Raw genomic sequence first — 26566 nt, forward strand, 5'->3', positions numbered from 1 at the left:
AATTCCACATGGTGTTGTGCACATGGAATAGACAACAGGTGGAAAGCATAGGCAGTTAGCAAGACATCCCCAATAAAGGAGTGGTTCTGCAGGTGGTGACCACAGACCACTTCTCAGTTCCTATGCTTTCTGGCTGATGGTTTGGTCACTTTTGAATGCTGGCGGTGCTATCACTCTACTGGTAGCATGAGACGGAGTCTACAACCCACACAAGTGGCTCAGGTAGTGCAGCTCATCCAGGATGGCACATCAATGTGAGCTGTAGCAAGAAGGTTTGCTGTGTCTGTCAGCGTAGTGTCCAGAGCATGGAGGCGCTACCAAGAGACAGGCCAGTACATCAGGAGACATGGAGGAGGCAGTAGGAGGGCAACAACCCAGCAGCAGGACCGCTACCTCCGCCTTTGTGCAAGGAGGGACAGGAGGAGCACTGCCAGAGCCCTGCAAAATGACCTCCAGCGGGCCACAAATGTGCATGTGGCTGCTCAAATGGTCAGAAACAGACTCCATGAGGGTGGTATGAGGGCCCGACGTCCACAGGTGGGGGTTGTGCTTACAGCCCAACACCATGCAGGACGTTTGGCATTTGCCAGAGAACACCAAGATTGGCAACTTCGCCACTGGTGCCCTGTGCTCTTCACAGATGAAAGCAGATTCATACTGAGCACATGTGACAGAGGTGATAGAGTCTGGAGATGCCGTGGAGAACATTCTGCTGCCTGCAACATCTCCAGCATGACCGGTTTGGCAGTGGGTCAGTAATAGTGTGGGATGGTATTTCTTTAGGGGGCCGCACAGCCCTCCATGTGCTTGCCAGAGGTAGCCTGACTGCCATTAGGTACCGGGATGAGATCCTCAGACCCCTTGTGAGATCATATGCTGGTGCGGTTGGCCCTGGGTTCCTCTTAATGCAAGACAATGCTAGACCTCATGTGGCTGGAGTGTGTCAGCAGTTTCTGCAAGACGAAGGCATTGATGCTATGGACTGGCCCGCCCATTCCGCAGACCTGAATCCAATTGAGCACATCTGGGACATCATGTCTCACTCCATCCACCAACGCCACATTGCACCACAGACTGTCCAGGAGTTGGGGGATGCTTTAGTCCAGGTGTGGGAGGAGATCCCTCAGGAGACCATCCGCCACCTCATCAGGAGCATGTCCAGGCATTGTAGGGAGGTCATACAGGCACGTGGAAGCCAAACGCACTACTGAGCCTCATTTCAACTTGTTTTAAGGACATTACATCAAAGCTGGATCAGCCTGCAGTGTTGTTTTCCACTGTAATTTTGAGCATAACTCCAAATCCAGACCTCCATGGGTTGCTCAATTTGATTTCCATTGATAATTTTTGTGTGATTGTGTTGTCAGCACATTCAACTATGTAATGAACAAAGTACAGTATTTAATAAGAATATTTCATTCATTCAGATCTCCAGTAGGATGTCTTATTTTTGTGTTCCCTTTATTTTTTTGAGCAGCTTATTTTTTCTTTAATCAAAACAGTCAGTTTGACCATCTCTGCTAACTCCATCAGCTTTTGCAATCATTGATCCATTGTAGGAATCAAGGTGTCCTTCTATTTTTGTGTGTAAGGTAATCTTGCTGCCGTATAACAACATCAACGTTAAAAAAAAAACTTCCAAATCTTTTTCCATTAGACCCAGAAGAAAAATTTCTGGTTTTATCTTTATATTCACTTTAAGAATTTTCTGTATTAGAATATGAATCCTACTCCAATATTTCTTTGCTTTATCACATGTCTACCATAAGTGATAAAAGGTCCCTCTTTACATTTAAATTTCCAACATTCACTTGAAATACCTTTATACATTCTGGACAACTTATCTGGTGTTATATACCAATGATATCATATAAAAAATTTCTTTAAGATTATAATTTAGTGTAAATTTTATACCTTTCATCCACATATTCTCCCATTGTTCCAGCATTACATTATATCCAAATATATATATTGCCCACTGAATCATGCAACATCTGAGTAATTTTCAAGTAAATTAAAATAACTGACTAGATTCACAAAGATGTACTTTTCTGATTTTATTAAAAGACACGTAAAAGACACTTTTTACGTGTCATAGAAATAAATTTCAGCATCTTATTGATTCATTTACTGGTAATGAAGATTCATTCATTCTCTCTGCAGTTTTAACCATATAGGCAAATGATTAACTGTAACACATTTTCTAAATCAGCATCTTCAGAACTATAGAAACATCCATTTCAAGCCCCATGCAAAGCTTGCCTACCCTTGTAAGGTCTTCAGCATCAGGGAGAAAACCAGTCAGCATAGAAACATCAATTATTGTCATTGTAGAATCAACTTCTCTCAGATACCTAAAATCAAGAATATGGAAAAAATGACCAATGAAGGATTTCCTAGATCAGAAACAGTTTCCTCTTCATTGCTATGAGGGCAGTGCTGTGTTTTTAAAAAATGATTCACCTTGAAGGGGAGAAATCCAGCTATCAACCAGTCTTATAGGCTGGGACTTGAGCCACTGCAATGTGTGTGCTTCTAACTCTCATAACAATTTTCATGGAAGTTTTTGCAAGGGTTATGAATTTGGGTGAAAACTGAATAATGACCATTAAGGCATAAAATGGAATGTATTTTTGTTCTTTAAATGGCAAAACCAAACTGAAGGCCTATCATTTCGTGTATACTGCACGAATCAAGAAGAGGGCCGTGAAAATATTTGCAGATCCCTCGCATCCTGGACATAAACTGTTTCAACTCCTACCCTCAAAACGACGCTATAGAGCACTGCACACCAGAACAACTAGACACAAGAACAGTTTTTTCCCGAAGGCCATCACTCTGCTAAACAAATAATTCCCTCAACACTGTCAGACTATTTACTGAATCTGCACTACTATTAATCGTTTCATAGTTCCCATCACCAATCTCTTTCCACTTATGACTGTATGACTATAACTTGTTGCTGGCAATCCTTATGATTTATATTGATATATTGATCATCAATTGTGTTGTAAATGTTGTACCTTGATGAACGTATCTTTTCTTTATGTATACTGAGAGCATATGCACCAAGACAAATTCCTTGTGTGTCCAATCACACTTGGCTAATAAAAAATTCTATTCTATTCTATTCTATTCTATTCTATTCTATTTGTCTCACTCTATAGTTCTCTTGAGTCCAGCTCAACATCTGATGGATTCATGAACAAATTTGTGGAATTTTCCCATCAACATGGAATGTATTTGCCATTACCTTCTCCTGGGTTATTTTTCTCAACTTCTGAGTCTAGAGCCCCCTGGAGGTTTCCCATTCATGTACTGGCCATCTTGCTGTAGCATATTGCAATTTCTACATTCCTAAATCAGTATGAAGTACCTGCAGTGATTTAAATCCTGCTCTTTGTTTCATCCACCAACAACAAAATGTTACAAATTGGGATGGTGCACAGAAAACAGATCAATATACAAGCAGAGGTAAAGTGTAAAGCTGGGAAAAGTATAACTATTTTCTTGAAAAGTAACAACATTGCCTCTTCAAGTTATTACCGTATATACTCGAGTATAAGCCGACCCGAATATAAGCCGAGGTACCAAATTTTACCACAAAAAACTGGGAAAAACTATTGACTCGAGTATAAGCCTAGGGTGGGAAATGAGACTCGAGGAAAGCCCAGGGTTGCCCGAGCATGAAAAAGCAAGAGAAGATAGTAAAGCAATAACCCAGTTCTCAAACCGCTTGTTCCAGCCTAAAGTATAGGGTCAACTAGAAGAGCGATCCGGAGAGAGAGCTCTGAGGACTGGGGCAGGGAAAGGCCGCTGAGGAAGGAGGATTCCCAGCTCTAAACAAAGGGAAATCCCGGAATGCCAGCGCGAAAGGCGGTGCTCGTGTTCCTCCTCCCTCCCAAGCGACGAAACGGGAAAACGCTCTTTCGCTTGCGGGGGAGAGGAGGGAGGGAGGGAGGGAGGTTGGCTTATTCAACCCTTCCCGGCTAGCCATCCAGCCCTTCCCAGGAGAAGGCGAGGAGTTTTGGGCGAGCGACCTTTTTGCTAGAAAGCGGCGGCGGCTGCCCCGACACCACCAGTTGGGGCGGGAGCCGGGTGAGCCGCAGTAACTCCCGCCAGGCTGTGCATTGGCGCGGGGAAGCCCTGGCGGTGCAGTGAGAGGGCGGGGCGGGGGAGCCGCCAGCCTTCTCGGCTGAGGGAGGGAGGGTTTCCCCGACCGCGCGAGCTCGCCGCCGCGAGAGCCACCCCAAAGGCCAGAAGAAAAGGTCATTCCATCGGAGTAATGGAGCGAAGGCTCCTTCCTCTCCCGCCTTACCCATGCTGTGCGAGCTCAGCCTCCCGGGCCTCGCGCTCTAGCAGCCGCCAAGCTCAGGCCGGACTCGGCAGCTCCCCATCAGCACTCGCACGGCGCGATTCGGGCAGGAGGAGTCGGGCTCGCTCCGTGGCGGTGGCGGTGGCGGTGGCGGCGGTGGCAGCAGCAGCAGCAGCAGCAGCAGCCCGCCAAGTTTGCGCTGTCCGCAGTGCTCGCTGGCGGTCTGGTCGTGGTCTGCTCGTGCTTCCTCTTCCTTGCGTCCCGCCCACCAGACACGGGAATGGGGGCCGGCCTGGGGGCGACAAATCCCGCGAGACCTCGGCGGGCCCGCTCCCCGTCCCTCCCGTAGCGCCGGGCAGCGCTGCCAGCTGCCTGCGGTTGCCAGGTGCGGGCGGTGCCGGCTGCTCCTCCCGCTCGCGAACCCGTGCCGCCTCCGCGAGGAGAGGACAGGAAGCCGTTCTTGGCGCGCTTGGTGTGTCCCAGCCTTTCCATGGGAGTCCGTTCGGTACCCCCTCCTGTGCGGGGTTCCCGAAGACGTAGACTCGAGTATAAGCCGAGGGGGCCGCTTTTCAGCACAAAAAACGTGCTGAAAAACTCGGCTTATACTCGAGTATATACGGTACTCTAAATATCCTGTTACAATCCAAAGTTTTCTTTAACATTCAGCATTCTTACCTAGTGCAGATTTTGAGCTTGAGGGCTCCCTTGGCTCCCTTTGCCTGTTTGAAGTCTAAAAATTGCAAAAGAAAGGGGAGGAAATCAGACTCTATAAAAATTCCTAGTTTTTTAAAGATGAAGGGTTTGGTTAAATTAATCTATTCACTTTTATCCTCTATTTCCATAATTGATTGGTTTTTGAAAGAATTCTTGAAAGAAATCAAATGAATAGGAAATGTTTAACCAAAGAATAATAAATTAAATCCAGACCCAATTTCAGTCACTGAGGAACTGGTTGCATAGATTCTAAAGCACATGTTTTGAATTCACCACATCACATTGCTGTCACGTGATGTTTCGTGACATTTGTCCTACTTGTGGAGCTGGGGTAGACATAGCCTGTGCGTGACGCATCCGGCCCGTGGGCCACCAGTTTGACACCCCTGTTTTAAAGTCTATGACTTAGGAACTTTCAAGTTGGGTATAAAATGACTCTCATCATAATTTTGCAAGAACCAGATTTATGAGGGTGAAGGGTTATTTTCAGAGCTTGTGGGTTGGTTTCCAGACATTTTGTTATCAGGTTAAGTAACTTCTTCAGCAGAGTTTAGGGGATGTCAGTGTTCTTCTGTTTATAAGGGCTTCATGTGGTCAGTCGGTCCTGTGGTAGGTCAGTTGTGGGGGTGTCAAGTGAGGGTCTTGTGATGGATCAGGTGTGAATCTTCAGTAGGAGTCTTGTGATGGAAGGTTACATCAGGTGGAGGGTCATTGGGAGGTGAAATGTTGGTTGGGGGGCTTGAGTGGGTTGGTTGAGAGATGGTGCTGTCTCTGGTTAACTGTGCAGTTGATTTGGATTCTGAGGGGTTTGTGGGCTGGTTGTAGGTCAGTGTGTCTGTTGATGGAATTGTTTGTGGAGTGCCAGGCTTCGATGGACTCATGAGCATGGAGAGTGGTAGCATGGCTGATGATTTTTGTGTTGTTCAAATTGAACTGGTGCTGTTTCGTGTCATTAAGGATTTGGGATCGTGGCATTTGACTGCCAGCCAGTGTTTGTGGATCCTGGTTTTTAATTGATGTGATGTTTGTTGTACATAGAATTGGTTGCAATTGTTACCATTGATTTTGCAGATTACATTGCTTTTTTCATCCTTCTGTATGTTCTCTTTGGTTCTGGATAATACCTGGCGCAGTGTGGCTATGGGTTTGTGGGCTATTGCTAATCCTAGAAGTTGGAGAATTATGACTGTCATTTCTGACACCCCTTTTGTGTATGGTGGAGTTAGTTTTTGTGTGGTGATTGGCTGTGTAATGTGTTGTGGTTTGGGTGTTGTGTGTCAGAATACAAAGTTTTTTTGATAGCTGTTATGGAGAAAGATGTCAAGCAGCCGTTTCTCTTCCTCTTTTCTTAGTGTTGTGGTGCTGCAGTGTATCCTGGTCCTTCTGAAGAGAATCTGGACCCAGCTTCTTTTGTGTGCAGTGGGGTGGTTGCTTGCAAAGCTAAGGATCTGGTCTGTGTGTGTGGATTTGCAGTAGACATGGGCTTCCAGTTCTCCATTGTCTAGTCTCGAGAAATGGGAATGGGAGTCTGTTATCTGTTTCCTCTTTGTGTGTGAATTTATCCTAGGGATTAGGTTATTGAGCAGGTGGTGTGTTTCTTCAATTTGGGAGTGTTTGATGATGATGAAGGTGTCATTGACATAGTATGTCCAGAATTTTGATTGGATGGTGGATAAAGCTATGGATTCGAGTCATTGCATGACTGCTTCTGCTATTAGGCTGATATTTAGGGATTGCTGATATGGGCAATCCCATTGAGGTACCTTGTACTTGCTTATAGATTTTTCCATTGAACTTTTTTTTTTTTTAGAATAGAATTTTTTATTGGCCAAGTGTGATTGGACACACAAGGAATTTGTCTTGGTGCATATGTTCTCAGTGTACATAAAAGAAAAGATACGTTCATCAAGGTACAACATTTACAACACAATTGATGGTCAATATATGAATATAAATCATAAGGATTGCCAGCAACAAGTTATAGTCATACATATAGCTTAAAACATATTTATTTAATTGTGCAGGACTGAGCTAGGTTTTAAATTCATGGGTTTTAATTGGGTTCTATTTGTATATTTTAATTAACGGGCTTTCAAATAAGTTTCTTAATTGTTTTTATTCTGTATTTATATTTATATGTTTTTAAATGCCTGTGAACCGCCCTGAGTCCTTCGGGAGATAGGGCGGTATATAAATACGATTAATAAATAAATAAATAAGTCATAAATGGAAAGAGATTGGTGATGGTATGTGTTGTGCCATACATCCAGGACTTTCATGATAGTTTCTGTGGACATGGAGTGTTCTGTAGTGGCATCATATTTGTGGATATGGTGTTTAGTGAGTAGGCGGTGCATGGTTTGTTTAGCCAGGTTGATGTCAATCGAGGTGAAGACAGCAGTGACGTCGAAGGAGACCATGATTTCTTCCTTGTTGATCTTGGCATGTTTGATGCATTGGAGAAATTGTTCTGAGGAGTTTATTGAGTGGTTGAGGCGTTGACAAGGTGTCTGAATTTCCTCTGTAGGGTTTTTGCTAGTTTGTAAGTTGGTAGCGTTCAAGGCAGTGTTCTTGGACCCAAACTCTTCATATTATACATTAATGATCTCTGTGACCATATATAAGCATTTGTGTTCTCTTCGCTGACGATGTTAAACTATTTAACATTACCAACAATACAGCTACCCTTCAAAAAGACTTTGACTTTGTGTCGGAATGGTCAAAAACTTGGCAACTACGATAAAATCGCTCAGCTCCGGGATAGCTTGGACCAAGATTGCGATGATCCGGATGAGATGACTGAGGCGCGTCTTGTTGATGTTGTTTGGGATGAGTTTGATTCTGTGGCTCTCGAGGACGTGGACAGGTTGCTGGGGAGGCTGCATGCCACTACATGTTTACTGGACCCGTGCCCCTCCTGGCTGGTGCTGGCCACTCAGGAGGTGACACGAGGCTGGCTCCGGGGAATTATAAATGCTTCTCTGATGGAGGGGATCTTTCCCGCCGCCTTGAAAGAGGTGGTGGTGAGACCCCTCCTCAAGAAGCCTTCCCTGGACCCAGCTATTTTGGGTAACTACCGTCCAGTCTCCAACCTTCGCTTTGTGGCGAAGGTTGTAGAGAGTGTGGTGGCGTGGCAGTTCCCCCAGTACCTGGAGGAAGCTGTCTATCTAGACCCGTTCCAGTCCGGCTTCCGGTCCGGGTATAGCACGGAGACAGCTTTGGTTGTGTTGGTGGATGACCTCTGGAGGGCCAGGGATAGGGGTTGCTCCTCTGCCCTGGTCCTGTTAGATCTCTCATCGGCTTTTGATATCATCGACCATGGTATCCTGCTGCGCCGGTTGGGGGGGGTTGGGAGTGGGAGGCACCGTTTATCGGTGGTTCTCCTCCTACCTCTCCGACCGGTCGCAGACGGTGTTGACAGGGAGGCAGAGATCGGCCGCGAGGCTCCTCACTTGTGGGGTGCCTCAGGGGTCGATTCTCTCACCTCTCCTGTTCAACATCTACATGAAGCCATTGTGCGAGGTCATCAGTGGCTTTGGGGTGAGTTATTAACTGTACGCTGATGATACTCAGCTGTACTTTTCCACCCCGGGCCACCCCAACGAAGCTGTCGAAGTGCTGTCCCATTGCCTGGAAGCCATACGGGACTGGATGGGGAGAAACAGACTCAGACTCAATCCATCCAAGACGGAGTGGCTGTGGATGCCGGCACCCCGGTACAGTCAGCTGCAGTTGTGGCTGACTGTTGGGGGCGAGTCATTGGCCCCAACGGAAAGGGTGCGCAACTTGGGCGTTCTCCTGGATGGACGGCTGTCGTTTGAAGATCATTTGGCAGCCGTCTCCAGGAGAGCTTTTTACCAGGTTCGCCTGGTCCGCCAGTTGCGTCCCTTTCTTGACTGGGATGCCTTATGCACGGTCACTCATGCTCTCGTCACTTCTCGTCTGGATTATTGCAATGCTCTCTACATGGAGCTACCCCTGAAGTGCACTCGGAGACTCCAGCTAGTCCAGAATGCAGCTGCGCGGGTGATTGAGGGAGCACCACTTTGCTCCCGAGTAACACCACTCCTGCGCAGTCTGCACTGGCTACCTGTGGTCTTCCGGGTGCGCTTCAAGGTTTTGGTTACCACCTTTAAAGCGCTCCATGGCTTAGGGCCCGGGTACTTACGGGACCGCCTGCTGTTACCACATGCCTCCCACCGACCCGTGCGCTCTCACAGAGAGGGTCTTCTCAGGGTGCTGTCCGCCAAGCAGTGTCGGCTGGCGGCCCCCAGGGGAAGGGCCTTCTCTGTGGGAGCACCTACTCTCTGGAACGAACTTCCCCCCGGTTTACGCCAATTGCCTGACCTTCGGACCTTTCGCCGGGAACTGAAAACTTATTTATTTATCCAAGCGGGACTGGCCTGATTTTTAAATTTTTAAATTTTAAATTTTTAAATTTTAATATTTTCTTGGGTATTTTATATGGTCAATTGGACGGTTTTAATTTCGGCCTTTATTGAATAATTTTTTTAATTGTTATTTTAGTGTGTATATTAATTGTTTTAATGTAGGCTGTACACCACCCTGAGTCCTTCGGGAGAAGGGCGGTATAAAAGTTTAATTAAATAAATAAAATAAATAAATAAAACTCCAAATCTCAACCAACAAGTGCTTTGTCTTACACATTGGAAAAAAGAACCTGAACACTAAATACAAGCTCGATGGACATTACCTTATAGATGACCCCCACCCTGTTAAAGACCTTGGAGTTTTCATATCAAATGATCTAAGTGCCAAAGCCCACTGCAACTACATCGCAAAAAAGGCTTTAAGAGTTATAAACTTAATCTTGCATAGCTTCTTCTCCAGAAACACTATACTACTAACCAGAGCTTATAAAACATTTGCTAGACCAATTCTTGAATACAGCTCGCTTGTCTGGAACCCATAGCTCATTTTGGACATTAATACAATTGAGCGTGTCCAGAAATATTTTACAAGAAGAGTTCTCCACTCCTCTGATTACAACAAAATAACTTATGCCACCAGACTTGAAATCCTGGGTTTAGAAAATTTAGAACTCCACTGCCTTCGACATGACCTGAGCTTAACTCATAGAATCATCTGTTATAACGTCCTTCTATTGAAGACTATTTCAGTTTCAATCACAACAATACACGAGCACACAATAGATTTAAGCTTAATGTGAACCACTCCAATCTTGATTGCAGAAAATATGACTTCAGAAACAGAGTTGTTAATGCTTGGAACACACTACCAGACTCTGTGGTCTCTTCCCAAAATCCCCAAAGCTTCACCAAAAACTTTCTACTATTGACCTCACCCCATTCCCAAGAGGTCTGTAAGGGGCATGCATAAGAGCACCAATGTGCCTACCGTTCCTGTCCTAATGTTCCCTTTGATTGTATCCAATTTCATATAGTTATTACATACTTATGATTATATATATGCTTATATATAGTATAGTTATTTCATGCTTATGCTTATATATACTGTTATGACAAATAAATAAATAAATAAATAAAAATAAAAATTAGATGTAAAGGGATCCCATTCTTGTGTATTTTGGGAAGTCTGTAGAACCTGGGAATGGAGGAGTCTTGTGCTTGCATATGCTTTCTCTCTGGTGCTGCTAGCTGTTTTTTTGTTTCCAATTTTTCTTAGGATATCTTTTATTTTGTTCTGCAGCTGTTCATTGGATTGTTGTGGATTATTTGGTAGGTGTTGGTGTCATTTATTTATTTATTTATTTGTCAAGAGATGGTTTTCAGCTTTGCTGATGTAGTCAGATTTGTCCATTAGTACTGTCAGTCTGCCTTTGTCTGCCAAAAGAATAACAATAGGTGTCTTTAGTGCTCTCTTCTTCTTTTGGCTGAGTGTTTCATTTTGTCTGTTGCATTGCACATTGGGGATGATTCTTTGTCTGATGTCTTCTTGTGTTTCTTGGTCTAGGTGGTGTGTTTTTGAAATGGATTCAAGATTGGTGAGTTATTCAATGGGTCAGCATCTTTGTGGTTGAAATTGAGGCCATGTGTGAAGACAGTATTTTCATTGTCAGATAAAGGTCTGCTGGATAGATTTCTGATCCATAGCTCTAAGTTGTCATCTTGTGGTTTTGGAGTGATGGTACTGAGTTTCCCTTGTAGTGAGTTGAGCTTTTGGGTTTGTATTTTGTTGGCATGCCTGTGTATCATTCTAAGGTGTCTGTCAGTTCTTGTCCAGTGGAGATTGGTATTTTTCCAGGCAGTTGTGGGCATTGGTGATCATGAATCAGAGCATTTTTGCATTCATTTTGGAAGGCCAATTTCCATGCTTGTGGGTGGTTGATAGTTGGTTAGTAGTGTTATGTATTAACAGTTGTGCCTTTAAATATTTGAGCGGGAAATCAGCACGTTGCTGATTGGACGAAGCCTCCAGCAGAACTGTATAAAAGGAGAGGTTTTTGCCCCAGCCTGTTGCTGGGTTCACCCTATATTAAAGAGCTGTTGTCACTACCCTGGTCTCCAGCCTCGTTACTTCCCGAACTTAACATTGGCGACGAAGGTGGGATTTCGAGGCTAAGGAGAACCAGAACCGAGCTGAAGCACGCTAGTCCCGAACCCAGCAAACTCAGGGCAGAAACGCGGAAATGGCAAACACGCCACCCGCACCGTACAACCCGGGCAAGGAGAAATGGGGAACATATATGACCCGTTTGAAAGCTTTCTAGAAGCCAACGAACTACAGGATCCCTGATAACCGCAAGCGGGCTTACTTCCTAAGCCATTGCGGGCCGGAGGTCGAGATTGCGGAAGCCCTGGCAGAGCCAACGCCGATACAATCGGTATCATGGCCGACTCTGCAGACTTTGCTGAAGAACCATTTCGCACCGGCGCCGTCCAAATACGTGCAGCGGTTTGAATTCGGAGAGCGTAGACAGATGGAGGCGAGTCCATCGGTGACTACATGGCCGCTTTAAGAAGGCGTCCAAGGACTGCGGATACGAGACTTAGGCGAAGTGCTACTCGAGCAACTCATCCGAGGTCAGGACATCCGCCTCTGGCGGCGACTGCTAGCCAGGAGCAACCTGACACTAGCCACCGCTCTGGGCGAGGCCAGAGCACACGAAATGTCTACTAAAGCAGCAGAGACTCTGCAAAAGCCTCTTCAATCCAAGGCGGCGCAAAGCCAGCGCCAGTACACCAGGAGGAGATTCAGTCCGAATCCGAAGGTGAGGCGAGGATGAGAAGGGTCTGCGGACCGAAAGCGCGACACTGAGGACCGTGGCGAGTCACGGAAGCTGCGGAGGGCAGCATCAGCGCCAACGCTGCAGGTTTAAAGACGCAACATGCCGGCGGTGTGGGAAGAAAGGACACTTAGCTCAGGTTTGCAGGCGGCCCAACCTTCCGCCGAAAATTCAAATCGGCCAATCAAAGCGCGGAACCGGAAAGGCGGCCCGCGATTGGTTCAAACAAGAAAGGCGCGAAGTCTAACCAAACGACTGTCATTATAGGCGCGCCTCAACCAAAGTGGAAAGAAGATTTTCACAAAGCCCAAGATCGAGGGAGTACGGTGCAGGCTTGAAGTGGACACGGGATCAGCGATCACCATCATGTCCTGGGACACCCTGGCGAAGTCGCTGCCGTCCGTCGCGGCGCCATCTGCAAGCACAGCGGCTACAGTGCACGACTACCAGGGGAATCGCATCCCTGTTCGAGGACCACCTCCGTCCGAGTCGAGTACGGCCCTCACAAAAGACCCTGCCCATCACGATCGTCGAAGGAACTCTGCCCAGTCTGTTGGGACTAGACTGGTTTCGTGCCCTGGGCATGGGAGTGACTGGCATCTACAGAAGTGACTGCAATTTGAAAGACATTCTCTTTAACGAGTTCAAGATGTCTTCAAGGACTGCCTGGGCAAGTACAAGGGACCCCTATTTCCTTCAACTTAGACCCCAGGTAGCCCCATTAGGCTTAAGGCGAGGAGAGTCCTTTGCCCTAAAACCAAAATTGATAAGGAGCTGGACAAGCTCATAAATCAGGGGTTTTGGTGCCAGTCGATCACGCAAAGTGGGAGACGCCAATCGTCACCCCATCAAATCGGACGGGTCAATTAGAATTTGCGCTGACTACAAGGCGGCGCTTAACAAAGCCTTACAGAAAAGCGCGTGCCGGTTCCGTGGTGCAACATTTATTGCACTCTTTGGGGCAAGGGCAAGTCTTTGCAAAGTTAGACTTGGCCCAAGCCTACCAACAACTGCCAGTAGACGCCCGCACAGCGAAGCCCAAGCGATTGTGGCGCACAGGGGGCATTCAAGTGCACCGATTGCAATTTGGGGTTAGTGTGGCACCAGGGCTGTTCCAAAACCTGATGGAACGACTACTGCAAGGGCTCCCAGGGTAGTTCCCTACTTGATGATGTCCTAATTTCAGGGAAAACATGGAGGAATTGGGGAGGCGGTTAAGAAAGGTCTTGAGCATTTTCCGGACAGCGGATTAAAAGTCAAGACAAATAAATGTCAGATAGGGGTCGAATCGGTCGATTTCTTGGGCTACCGGATAGACAAGAAAGAATTCACCCTACTGAGAGCAAGGTTAAGGCAATTAGGAAGGCTCCAGCGCCCAAAAACAAAGCAGAGCTGCAGGCATTCCTGGGATTGGTTAATTTTCGCGGTCTTTTAAAGAACAAAGCAACCGTTGGAACCGCTGCATAGGCTCTTAGGAAAAATACTGTTTGGTCTTGGGAAAGTCAGAAAATAGGGCTTTTGAAGCAGTAAAGAACCTGCTCTCAAGTGATAGCCTGCTCATCCAATATCACGACTCACTACCCCTAGTGCTGGTTTGCGATCGTCCCCTTATGGGGTGGGGCTGTACTCAGCCATAGACTTCAAAGCGGCACAGAAGCCCCTATAGCGTTCTACTCTAGAGCGATGTCCTCCCAGAGAGGAACTACAGCCAATTAGACAAAGAAGCATTAGCCATTGTATCAGGGGTCAAAAATTCCATGAGTATGTCTTTGGGCGGAATTTTGAAATCGTGACTGACCACAGACCGTTACTGGGATTACTGGCTGGCGACCGCCAACGCCTGTGGCACTTTCGCCACGCTTGACTCGATGGACTATATTTTTAGCCGCTTACTCATACAAGCTGCAGCATCGACCGGGAAAGAAGTGGGGCATGCAGGCGCATTGAGCCGATGCCCACTGCCAGGGGCGATCAAGACCCCACTCCGGGACACCCATCCTCCTTATTGACTCGTTGGACTCTGGCCCAGTCACATCAAAGGAAGTGGCTCGGGCATCATACCGGGACATTGTGTTAAGGACTGTACTCGGTTGGGTACAGAGAGGGTGGCCGCTGCGCCGGCGAGCAGTTCAAAGAATTTGTTAAGAAACGTGATGAGCTCTCGGCTCAAGGGGTGCCTGTTATGGGGTGATCGTGTAATAATTCCTGTTAAGTTAAGGGGCAAGGTATTGGACCTCCTCCACGAGGTCACCCAGGCATCGTAAGGATGAAGGGGTTAGCTAGAAGCTATGTATGGTGGCCACTCATGGGCAGAGATTGCTGAGAGGGTAGGAAATGCCAAGCTTGCCAAGAGTCCAGACCGCTACCCCAACAGCCCCAGTCAGAGAATGGGAAAAGCCCCAAGGGCCTTGGTCAAGAATCCACATTGACTTTGCTGGCCCCTTTCACGGCCAAACGTTCCTAGTGGTGGTGGACGCATTTTCCAAATGGTTAGAGATCATACTTATGAAGTCCACCACAGCCGAAGCAGTAATCGCAACCCTGCGCCACCTATTCGCAACTCACGGGTTGCCGGACACTCTGGTGTCCGACAATGGGCCCCAATTCACGGCAGCCCAGTTTGAAGAGTACCTGGCAGAGGAAGGCATCCGACATGCCCTCTCTGCACCTTTCCACCCTGCGTCGAATGGCCTTGCAGAGCGTTCCGTCCGGAGCGCTAAGGAGGCATTGTCCAGGCTCAAGCCAGGTGACTGGCAAACAAAAATAGACTTTTTCCTAGCCGTCCAGCACAGAACCCCAAGCACAGCCACGGGAAAAAGCCCAGCCGAATTGCTAATGGGACGAAAACTCCGGTGCCCACTTGACCGTTTGAACCCCCATTACACACCCGAGGGTTACAAGGGGAGCTAGAAAAACAAGGAAATGAGCATAGGCGACCGGTGTGGGCCCGAAACTATGGGGACGCCCCGAGTTGGGCCACAGGACAAGTAACAAAAGTAACAGGGCCAAAATCGTACGTGGTAGAGCTACCAGACAACCGAATGTGGCGGCGCCACATAGATCAGTTAAGGAAACGAATAACTGACCAAACCAAACCAACAGAGACAGGTAATGACCAATACCACTTTGAATCCACAGCCGACAATGACCCGGGGGAGGCGCAAGACTTAGCTGAGGTCCCAGAGTTCCAGCGACGCCATCAGGTCCCCGAGGGAAACAGCAAGGAAAATTCCAAAATTAATCCAAGGCCGGATGGCCAAGAAAAAGAGTCGGCCAATAATCCAGAGCCCGATGGCCTAGAGAAAGAGCTGGGAGGAGAAAACAGCCCCTCCGACCAGCTCAAAACACCACCCAGAACTGAACCGCGCAGGTCAGAAAGAACTAGGAGACGCCCAGGTTATTTGCGTGACTACGTCGAAAAATAACATGTGAATAAATATGTAAATAAGACCAAGTGTTTTCTGGGAGGGGAGGAGTGTTATGTATTAACAGTTGTGCCTTTAAATATTTGAGCGGGAAATCAGCACGTTGCTGATTGGACGAAGCCTCCAGCAGAACTGTATAAAAGGAGAGGTTTTTGCCCCAGCCTGTTGCTGGGTTCACCCTATATTAAAGAGCTGTTGTCACTACCCTGGTCTCCAGCCTCGTTACTTCCCGAACTTAACAAGTAGCATATGCTTTTGTGGGTTGTTTGTTTGCAGAGTAATTCATGGAGGAAGTGTAACTGTTCATGGGTCAATGATCATCTCACAGCGAATATCTAGTGATAGGTAAGTTTAAGTATTGCACACTCCTGTATGTTTGCAATAGTAGTGAATATCTGTAGAATGAGGGTGAGGTGTGTATCAAATGACTGGAATTGTCCAGGTATTGATCGCTTTGATGGTATTTCCTCCACTGAGTTTGTATTTTAAGACCTTCTTCAATATGTTGATGTATTCCTTTCTAACCTTAATGTTGATATTATTTCCATAGGGCATTTTGATTCTGTCAGTTTTCACTATTTTCCCCCTTTTCATGGTAAATATGGCACATTTGTCCAGCCCAAACTCCATTGCAATATCTTGGCTGAATATATGGACAACGTTGAGCAGCATTTCTATTTCAGATGGTGTTTTTCATGCAGCTTCAAATCGTCTATGTAAAGGAAGTGGGATAGTCTGGCAGATGTTTTTGATAGTTGATAGCCATGGCCTGAGTTATTCAGTATTGTTGACAGAGGAATCAGTGCAATAACAAATAGTACTGGTGATAGTAAGTCTCCTTGGAAGATTCTTCTCTTGATGTTAACCAAGTTGTGCCCTTGTTGTATTTCTGTGGGTTATCCCACTGTTTCTTCCTTTTCAGGTGCTGACTGATCCACTGCAGTCTCTCCACTGATGGACTGGTAGAAATGTTTCTTATTAGATTAAAATTGGAGGTTCTGCCTATAATTAGCAATTTGATCTTCGTATCTGCTGATCTTCTTGGCTACAATTGTTACTTGCTGCTTTATTATTTCCCATACTTCCTTGATCTTCCTTGTTTCTAAGTGGTAGTTCTTGATTAGATATTCTTTGGTCTTCTTCAGCTTTTTTTTCTTTCATTTATTCTAGCTTTCTTGCATCTACTGTCAGCTTGCTGATCTTATTTTCCATTTTTATTTTCCATTTTGATGGCACACTGTTTGGCTTTTTTTTTCTTTGTTGATTTGGCATCCCAGATAGCCAGTTATAACTGTTCCTGTGCTGTACATTAGTTTGTTTCTTGCATTGAGCTGGTGCTTATATTTGATATTGCAGTATTGGCATTTTTTAATGTTATGCTAGCTGTTTCTTTGGAACAAGCTTCAACACTTTTTTGCTGTTCTAGATTATGCTGTTATTCTTTGTTTCAATTCTTCTACTTTAGTTATGATGCTTTGTTTCTTCTGAGGCAGAGAAGAGGGAACCTGATTTCCAAATGAAATCAGTTCTATATTTCTGCTGGATTCCTCTACTGCCAACTCCCCCTGATTTGCTTCTACAATCTAAGTTATTTCTGGCAAGGCTTTGATTTCTTTGCTCTGTGTGTACCTTTGCAGTTTTTCCAATTCTGCTTCTGAGAATACTTTATTTTATGTTCTATATCAACATTGATCTGCTAGCCTCTGTTCTATTATTTTTTTTATTCTAGATGTTGTTCTTTCCAAAAACTGGTGCATTTGTATCAAATATCCTCTTCTTGTTGGACTTAATCTATAAAAACATCAATTTTTTGTGCAAAAAATGTGAAAATGTAAATGCTAGTCTGAACATCCAGAATATCCTCCAACATCTAGTATGGTCCTTGTTATTTACATCTCACCATATTTGTTATGAGTTATGTTATTACATTCTTTTTCTGACTCTTTTGATAAGAACTGTCCACTATGGATGAACCTCTGGCATAGTTCTCATCTTCCTCAGAGCACACAAGTCCCACAACCATGTCAAGGTAATGTTTCATTGGGTGTTGTTGTGGTTCATCACATAGTCAGCCAGATGTTTAGACTGGATTTGGCATCGTCCATCTATCAAGTCCTTTCCAAAGACTTGGGATAGGCAGATTTGGATTTCTGATGGTACTACAGAAGTCATCAAAGGATGGAAGGTGTTCTGAACAAAACCACCTTTTGCAATTGACTGACGGTAAATTTGTCAATGCCAAAGGTGTTCAAGTGGAGTACCATTGCCCAAGGAGCCTATTACAATTGGTACTATCTTTACTATTATTATTTAATTCTATTTTTACATTTTATTGTATGGATGTGTGTTATCTCAAGCATGCTTAAAATCAGTTACTGATGACTGACCTACTATCTCTGCTGGAAGTTGATTCCAAACTTCCACTAATCTTGAAGTAAAACTTTCTAACATTATTTTTGAACTTCCCTCCTGTCAGTTTGAGGTTATGCCTCTGTGTTGTTGATTTTTCCTTAATATTGAAAGTTCTTCCAAAGAATGTGCATATTTGCTCTGTGATACGAAGCTGAGAAGGACAAGACTTGGACGAACTCTGGAAGAACATGCATGCATGATGGACATGGTGGTGATGGACATGGCGGCCAGGGTGAATAAGCAGTGACTGGGAGACCAGTTCAAGAGCTTGGCCAGCCAGCCATTGCTAACCATTCAGCGACCTTGGCCAAATTTCTGCCAACGTTTCGCGCTAACGGGTGCGAACCGGTAGCAACCCACCAATGGAAGAAAGGGCTGAGAGAAGGGCAACTGAATAGAACACACTGGCTGAGTCGGCCACTAATTTCAGTCTGAAGAGCTGACAAGCTAACTCTAGACAAGCAATCTGTCCCTGTAAATCAGCAATCTGCATACAAATTGGGCAGTATCCAAGCTTAATAAGAGTACCAGCAGTAAAACAAGTGTTGTACTGAACTATTATATTAAGGTATTGTAAGAATACCATAGCAAGCAATAAAAATATTAACCTAGTGAGACTTGCCTTGAACTGCAAGATAAGAGGCATATAAATCTAATAAATAAATGTGGGTTCTGCAAAGGAAAAATGTGATAAACATGTAATAGTGCCAACACAAATATAAAACCAGTAAAAAATTGAATCCTGTTGCAAATCCATAACATGAATTAAAAGCAGTAAAAAATCTCTGAAATTAATCTCTCTTTTTGGAGTTTCTAAAATTAAGAATACCATTAAGTCGTTTTTCTTTTTTGGCATCTTTTACCTCAAGTCTTAAGAGTTGGTGCAACTAGTTAAGTGTTAAGAAAATGGGGGAGACTTAGTGGACAACAGGAGGCCTTCTGGCCTATGGCTATCTGACCATCGGGCCAAATCCCAACTGGTTTGTTGATTGCAAGTACTGGATCTCAACTAAGTATGGTTAATAATATTATTTTCTAACAAATGAGAGACTTTTTAATGAATAAATAGCAAAGAAAGCTTGTTCCACATTGAGATTCTGATATTGTGAACACTAATATTTTAATTCTCCCCCCCAAAAAACTTCATTACAATCTACTATTTCTAGGAAGCCAAACTTACCCAATTGGACATTTTCAACAGAAACATCAAGATGGAAATTGTTGCAAATATTTGCATCTTCCTGCAATTGTGCATTATAGACCGTCAAAATTGTCATTGTTGCTTTTCCATCACCTGATGCTGACACAGTGAAGTTTTCATAAAGTTTGGTCTGAAAAGCAACCAGGGTTAGAATGACATCAACTGCAGTTCCTTGGCTATTTTGATCTTACTGGATTGTATTTGTTGTAGCCTGATATGAGCTAGAGGTTGAATAGATTTCAAAATATAAGACCCAATCAAATATTTGGATAAAGAAACAACACTATATTAGCAAGGTATCAACAAAATCAAATCATAAAGAAAACTCCTTTCCTTCTACTTTCTGAAGACACAATGAATTTAAAACTAACCAAATTATTGTGCACCAATCTTTACAATTTCTTTTTTTTTTCTTTTAATAATTTTTATTAAACATTTTTTTGAAAAAACAAAAAAGACTCTTTAAACAATAGTTTCTTTTCAACAGTTTCACAATGGTTAAACATTTCTTACTTATCCATTTTTTCTCCTTTATGTATGTATGTATCTTTTATATATAAAGGTCTAATATTAATTTATTTACCTATATACTTATAAATAACAGTGTACACAATTTCATTTCTACAAACTGCATTTTTTCCATTTGCTCTTATTTGTTGTTACATTTCTACTTCTATATCTTCGTTATTTGATCTTTCCTTGCCTTTTTTCTCTCTCATCTAGCCATTCGTACCATTTCTCCCACACTATATAATATTCTGTTTCCTCTTTTTCTTGTATCTCCTTTGTAAATTTATCCATTTCTGCACATTCCCAAACTTTTCTAATGAAATTATCTTCGGTCAGTATGTTATTGTTTTTCCAATTCCATGTGTATATTATTCTTGCTGCTGAGATAATACGGATAATTAAATATTGTATTTTTTTTCATAAGATCCTGGGAGTATTTCTAATAAAAATGTTTCCGTTTTCATCAATATGCTGTTTGGTTATCTCTTCTAATTGTAATCTAATTTTACTCCAATACTGTTTTGCTTTGGAGCATGTCCACCACATGTGACACTACATGCCCCTTTGTTGTTTGCATTTCCAATACATTGATGAGGTATTGGGAAACATCTCAGCCAATAGTGCTGGTGGCAAATGCCACCTATAGAACATTTGATACATATTTTCTTTATAGGGTACAGACATTGTCAGTTTATAATGTTTATTCCATAATTTCTCCCGTTTATCTAATTCAGTGTTACATCTGAATTTTTTTGCCCAGATTATCATATTTTCTTTGTCAACCTCCTCTTCCATTTTATATCTTAATAAGTAATTATAATTTTTTTTATCAATTTATCTTCTGTACCTTGAAAATTTTTATCTAATTCATGTGTTTCTTTTTGGAATCCGTATTATATTAAATCTGTCTTATATCTTGATTGTATTTGCATGTAAGGCCACCAATCAATGTCTGTACTCTGTTCTTTTAATTCTTGCTGTGATTTCAATTCACTTTGACTATTTAATAAATCCTTATATCTTTTAATTTTGTCGATGTCCAGAACATTCAGATAAATTTGCACCTCCATTGTAGATAACCATTCTGGAATTTTATCGTAATGATTCTTTTTTATCCCTTGCCATGTAATGCATCTCTAATCAAGTGTCTCTGAAAGCAACTGTGTTGTCTATAGACTACAATTTCTATGTATGTGTACATTCATAGTAATATAATGTAGTAGAATAAATGGATTTAATTTTCCGCAACAGGAAGGTACAAATAAATATTATATATAAATCATGAACGGTGCCATTTGATAATTACATTATATTTGTATAGTAAACTTTCAATGGAGAAAAGATTAAAATTCCCTCTTCTCCCAACAAAGCGGAGGGTAAAGCTTCCAATAAAAGGGTATTGGTTATTTAGAAATAATGGTCTCTAAGAGGCCATTGGTGATAGCTGGAAGAAAAAGCAGAGCAGATCCAGCTGTAACTGAGAGAAGTGTGAATGTTTCTTAAATCAAGAATTCCTAATGAAGGGAAAAGACTTTAAGAGCCATTGATATAGAGAAGGTAATACAAGTAGTTCTTGATGTACAGCCACAGTTGGACCAGAATTTTGACCTTAAGTGATGCATTCATTAAGCGAGTCATCATGTGACTGGACCCAATATTATGACCCTTTTTACAATGGTTGTTAAGTAAATCACTGCAGCCATTAAGTGAATCTAGTTTCCTCAACTGACTTTGCTTTGCAGGTGCCTGCTGCAGTGGTGGGTTTCAAAATTTTTTACTAGCGGTTCTGTGGGTGTGTCTTGGTGGGCGTGGCATGGCTTGGTGGGTGTGGCAGGGAAGGTTACTGCAAAATCCCCATTTCCTCCCGATCAGCTGGGACTCGGGAGGCGGAGAATAGATGGGGGTGGGGCCAGTCAGAGATGGTATTTACCGGTTTTCCAAACTACTCAAAATTTCCGCTACCGGTTCTCTAGAACCTGTCAGAACCTGCTGAAACCCACCTCTGGCCTGCTGGGTTGAAAAACAACAATCAAGAGAGAGAAGGCTCTCTGGACATGTCAAATGACAGCCCTGTTCACATGAATAAGTCCCCTTTTTTCGACTTAGTAACAGAAGGAGTTCATATGGCTTTAGTTAATATGACTCTCCTGGATTAGAGAGAGTCCTAGAATCACCCCACAAGATCCTCCATACAGCAGCAGTTTGCAAATAGTTTCAGGAGCTGTGCTTTGGAGCATCTGGTGAGCTGGGGGCGGGGGGGGGAGTTGGAACCGGCCTGCAATCACTTATTTTTTGAAAAAGCAGCTGTTTTGCAATTTATTTTTCAAATGGACAATAAGTTGCTTCATTTCTTAACCAATTTATGGGATTTTTATCTGTATTAGCTAAAAGAGGGTCTCTTCAGTCACAACCTGTTACCCCTTTTTGAAGCACTGTGCCATTTTTGAGACTATATTGTTAAACCAAAAGGGAGACGGTTGTTGGAGGCAAGCTAAAATAAGGAAGCGTAAAGTATCATTTCTCTTTAATTTTGATGAACAAACATAAGGATGGAAAGTGTGGTTTTATTTTACTATTTTTAAATAATCTGTAGCCTTGGATAACTTTGTTGTGGGTGGCTGATATTCCCCGATCTTTATGAATTCTGATTGACCGGGGGGGGGGGGGAAATAAATAAATAAAAATATATTCTTTGACCATTAGAAGGAGGTAAGAAGATGGCCAAATTTGAGTTTATTTTTAGGAAGGTTTTTGAAAATTCTCTACAGAAAATTATTCATTTTATAGACCCACTACATTCTACAGATATAAAGTTAGATGGGCAATTATGTGTAGAAAATTATCAAAGCACTGATGCAATTTCACAAATATCTGACAATGTAAAGGACTTAACAGCAACTTTTGAATACCAACCTGGCACCAATTTTTATTACGATGATAGCTTGCATACAACCCTCTCAGTGCAACTAAAACAAGAGAGTTTCAAGCAGATTTCAAGAGGACAAGTTTGGGACATTTTTTTCATGGATGCTAACAATACTGAGTATTTCTTGAGAAAAAGATACTTGATAGACATTCCAGAGAAGAAAAATATTTTATTCTATGAGGATAAGCTGGAGGGAGTGACTTAAATTAATGAGTTAATTGGAGTTAGGATGGATTTTTACAAGTCTGATATACATAATTGAAAGAAAGCAGTGTAGTTTTCTGTTTATAAAGTGGGTTTGAATTTTTTTCTTCTGTTTTTATATACAATACAGTTTGTAAAATACTATTGAAAGTAAATTTGAAAGAATGAATGGTTAGAAATATTTTTAAAGAAAAGTCTAGTGTTTTTAAATGATGCTTTAAAAAGGTTCTTTCCCCTTTAAAGTTAAAGAATTTGAATGGTAAATTGTGTTAATATAAATGATAATAGTTTATAAAGATTAATAGGCACAAACAGAAATATATATTATTCCTCACAGAAAACAGAAAAAAGTTGCGACGATTAAATTGATTGTTTTATTCAACGAAAAGAACATGTCTAATTTTGTTTCCATTTGGAAATCGCTTCTAGATTTTGTGCTTGCCTTGGAAAGAATGAAACTTTGATTTTGGTTTTGCTGATTACATGTTTGTGGTTATAAAAATGGTTAGTATATATTATTGGGTGGAGGTAAAAAGTTGAAGCTATGTACTATTATCTTCTACTTTGCTAAAGAGAGCCAGACGTCAAGGCCTTTATTTTTTCTTGTTTCCCTTTTACCCCACACTTTTTCCTTCTCCCTTTTTCTTCCCTTAGTTTCCCATTATTGTCATTTCCTTTGTATTTTATATTCTGTTAAATTAATAAAAAAATGTTCAAATCTGAAGACACTTGGTGGGAAGGTTGCGAATCATGATCATGTCAATGTAAGATGCAAGATGCTATAGCCACCATAAATGCAAGCAGTTGCCAAGCACCCAAGCTGCAATCATTCTCACTGTGGGGGTAGGGCAATGGTTGCAACTTTGAGGATGGGTCATAATTCACTTTTTCTGAGGCCATAATAACTTTCAAACATCATTAAAACAATGGTTGAAGGCAGTGGTGAAATCCAATTTTTTTTACTACCAGTTCTGTGGGCATGGCTTGGTGGACGTAGCAGGGGAAGGATACTGCAAAATCCCCATTCCCTTCCCACTCTGGGGCCAGCCAGAGGTGGTATTTGCTGGTTCTCCGAACTGTTCAAAATTTCAACTACTGGTTCTCCAGAACCTGTCAGAACCTGCTGGATTTCACCCCTGGTCGAAGGCTGAAGACTACCTGTAGTTGGGCAGTTGCATTTTTATTTTATTTATCTCATTTTTCTATATACTTGACTGTCTCACTCATTGACACTTAATTCAATAAGTATCCTGTAGCATCAAGGCCTCACCATTAGTTTCAGGTAGAATTAGTCCTTGATTTATGACTGCTTATTTAGCAACCATTCAAAGTGATAGCACTGAAAAAGGTGATTTAGGACCGATCCTTGCAGTTATGACGTTGCAGTATCACTAGAGTCATGTAATTTGCCTTTTGTAACCTTCCCAAGGGGTTTCAGACAAACAAAGGCAACAGGGTAAGCTGAATTTGCTTAACAGCTGCATGATTCACTTATTGACCATGGTTATTTGCTTCATGACAGGGGCAAAAAAGTCATAAAATTGGGCAAGATTCATTTAACACCCACATCAGTTAATGACTGTTCTGATATTAATATCTGTCTGACTGTGTGATGAACCATGATAATTCTTGACTTTACATTCACAGTCGGTCCAAAGAAAAATAATGCATAATAGAATTTTTTTTTTATTGGCCAAGTGTGATTGGACACACAAGGAATTTGTCTTGGTGCATATAACTGGATATACAAAATGTCGGGTCGCTTCGTCATTATTATTGCTTGTTCGCAATAATCAGCCAGATATTTATAGTACCAGATATTTAAATATCTGGCACAATCAGCCAGATATTTATAGTGGATTTGGCATTTCTATCCACCTGGTGAGTCATTTCCAAGGACCAGGGATAGACAGATTTTGTTCTTTGATGGTGTTAAAGGAATCGTCACAGGATGTAAGCTGTTCCGAGTAAAGCTGCCTTTTGCAATAGACAGTGATTGATCAATGCCTCAGGTGATTAAGTGGTGCTCCAGTTGTTGTGGGATTGCACCCAAGGCCTCTATTACTATTGGTATATTGGTAATAATTCCTGCCTACATGTGCTTTTCCCTCAGATGCTGTTTCACAAATATTTCATTCTACTTGGTTGTACCAGATTTATATATAAACATATTTTATATATAAAATATTTGTATCATACATCTACATTGGCTCTAAATTGCTTCTGCAATATCAGAAATAGCAAATAATAATAGTTTTAATGACTTTATCTTCATGTACTAAGTGAAGGTGTTGCGAAGTGCTCTAAGTCCCTCAGTCATTAAAATCTCTTTCCTAGGAATAGTTCTTGGAAGTACAGGCACAATTTTGCAATATTGTCTTAAATACAGCCTTTTGCAGCTTTGTGTGAGGAAAGGGAAGTAATTTAAAACTACATTGTATGTTGACAAAGAAGCTAGTTGTCTTAAGCCAGTCTCCCCTGATCTGATGCTTGAACATGGGCTAATCTCCAACCACCACAATTCCAATAGGGAGAACTGATTTAGGTTTTCTTTTTTGTTTCACTAAATTCTGTATAGTTTTCCCCAGTTCTTGAACAAAGATGCATTTTAACTTGAAGCTCCAAAATAATTATTTCCAATGAAAGGAGTAATAAATATACTTGCTGAAATACTGTACCTCTGTCGTCTGGGCTCGGACAGCATTGCTATCATCAATTCTGTACCTTATAGGTATTTTTCGTTCTGGCAGTTTAATAACAATATCTAAATTTAACTTCTCTTGGGTAGACATCTGAATCTCATATTCAGCAAGAGCTTGAAACCCCACAACTGTTGCCTGTAATGGGAGAAAAAAAATATGATTGTTTGTCGTGGAGTATCTCACAAAGGAACTAAAAATTCAGTGATATATTTTACCAGAGAAATAAATATTTAACACTTAGGGAAGAGCATGGTGACGAGACTTGTTGCAATAAATACTCAAACTATCTTTCTAATTTTTACAATTTTTACAAATGTTAGATCATTTGATCATAAATGAGAAGATGGGCTACAACTGAACAAGTAAACAAACAGAGGAGGGTTGACTTATATACACATACAGTACATGCATCTTTAAAGAGCCCTTTATCTGTAGAACTAAATGATCTAGGGCAGGAGTGTCAAACTCATGTCATCACAGTGGCATGACGCGACATATCGGGACTTTTTCTCCCTTCACTAAACCAGGCGTGAGTGCGGCCAGCACCTGATGCATCCGGCCCAGAGGCCGGGAGTTTGACAGCCCTGATCTAGGACAATAGGAAGTCTATGGATGAGATTTCCCTTTCTTCCCTTAATTTCAGCATGGATAAGGACATAAACCCTAGATAATCTTCAGGTAAAAAATTCCTTTCAAAAGTTATTCTTTGTCCTGCACATCAAAAGATTCTTGCACTTGTCTGCTAACCAATTAGAGATAAACAATTCTCTATCCACCATGTAAGCATACACCCTGATCTTTTCTCAGCACAAAACATTTTCTCCTTTGGATATTTTGTGCTAAAAAAGCTTACAGATGGCTGAAATGAAACCTGTAGTTTCTTTCAGTCTATCAGGCAAGTCCTATAGCAGCTATTCAATGCCTTGTTC

General features: G+C 42.5%; 1 protein-coding gene across 1 annotated transcript in view; it reads right to left on the reverse strand.

Moving 5' to 3' along the window:
• Positions 1 to 26566, reverse strand: part of LOC131192086 (complement C3-like) — a 172135-nt gene that overhangs the window by 18925 nt on the left and 126644 nt on the right. The window contains exons 30-33 of the mRNA XM_058170905.1: positions 25614 to 25772; positions 19275 to 19425; positions 4991 to 5045; positions 2267 to 2354 (exon numbers count right to left, since the gene is read on the reverse strand). Of these exons, the coding sequence (XP_058026888.1) occupies positions 2267 to 2354; positions 4991 to 5045; positions 19275 to 19425; positions 25614 to 25772 (453 nt within the window). The remainder of the gene's footprint in view (positions 1 to 2266; positions 2355 to 4990; positions 5046 to 19274; positions 19426 to 25613; positions 25773 to 26566) is intronic.

Source organism: Ahaetulla prasina, chromosome 2 (genome assembly GCF_028640845.1).
Source record: "Ahaetulla prasina isolate Xishuangbanna chromosome 2, ASM2864084v1, whole genome shotgun sequence".
Lineage (NCBI taxonomy): Eukaryota > Metazoa > Chordata > Lepidosauria > Squamata > Colubridae > Ahaetulla > Ahaetulla prasina.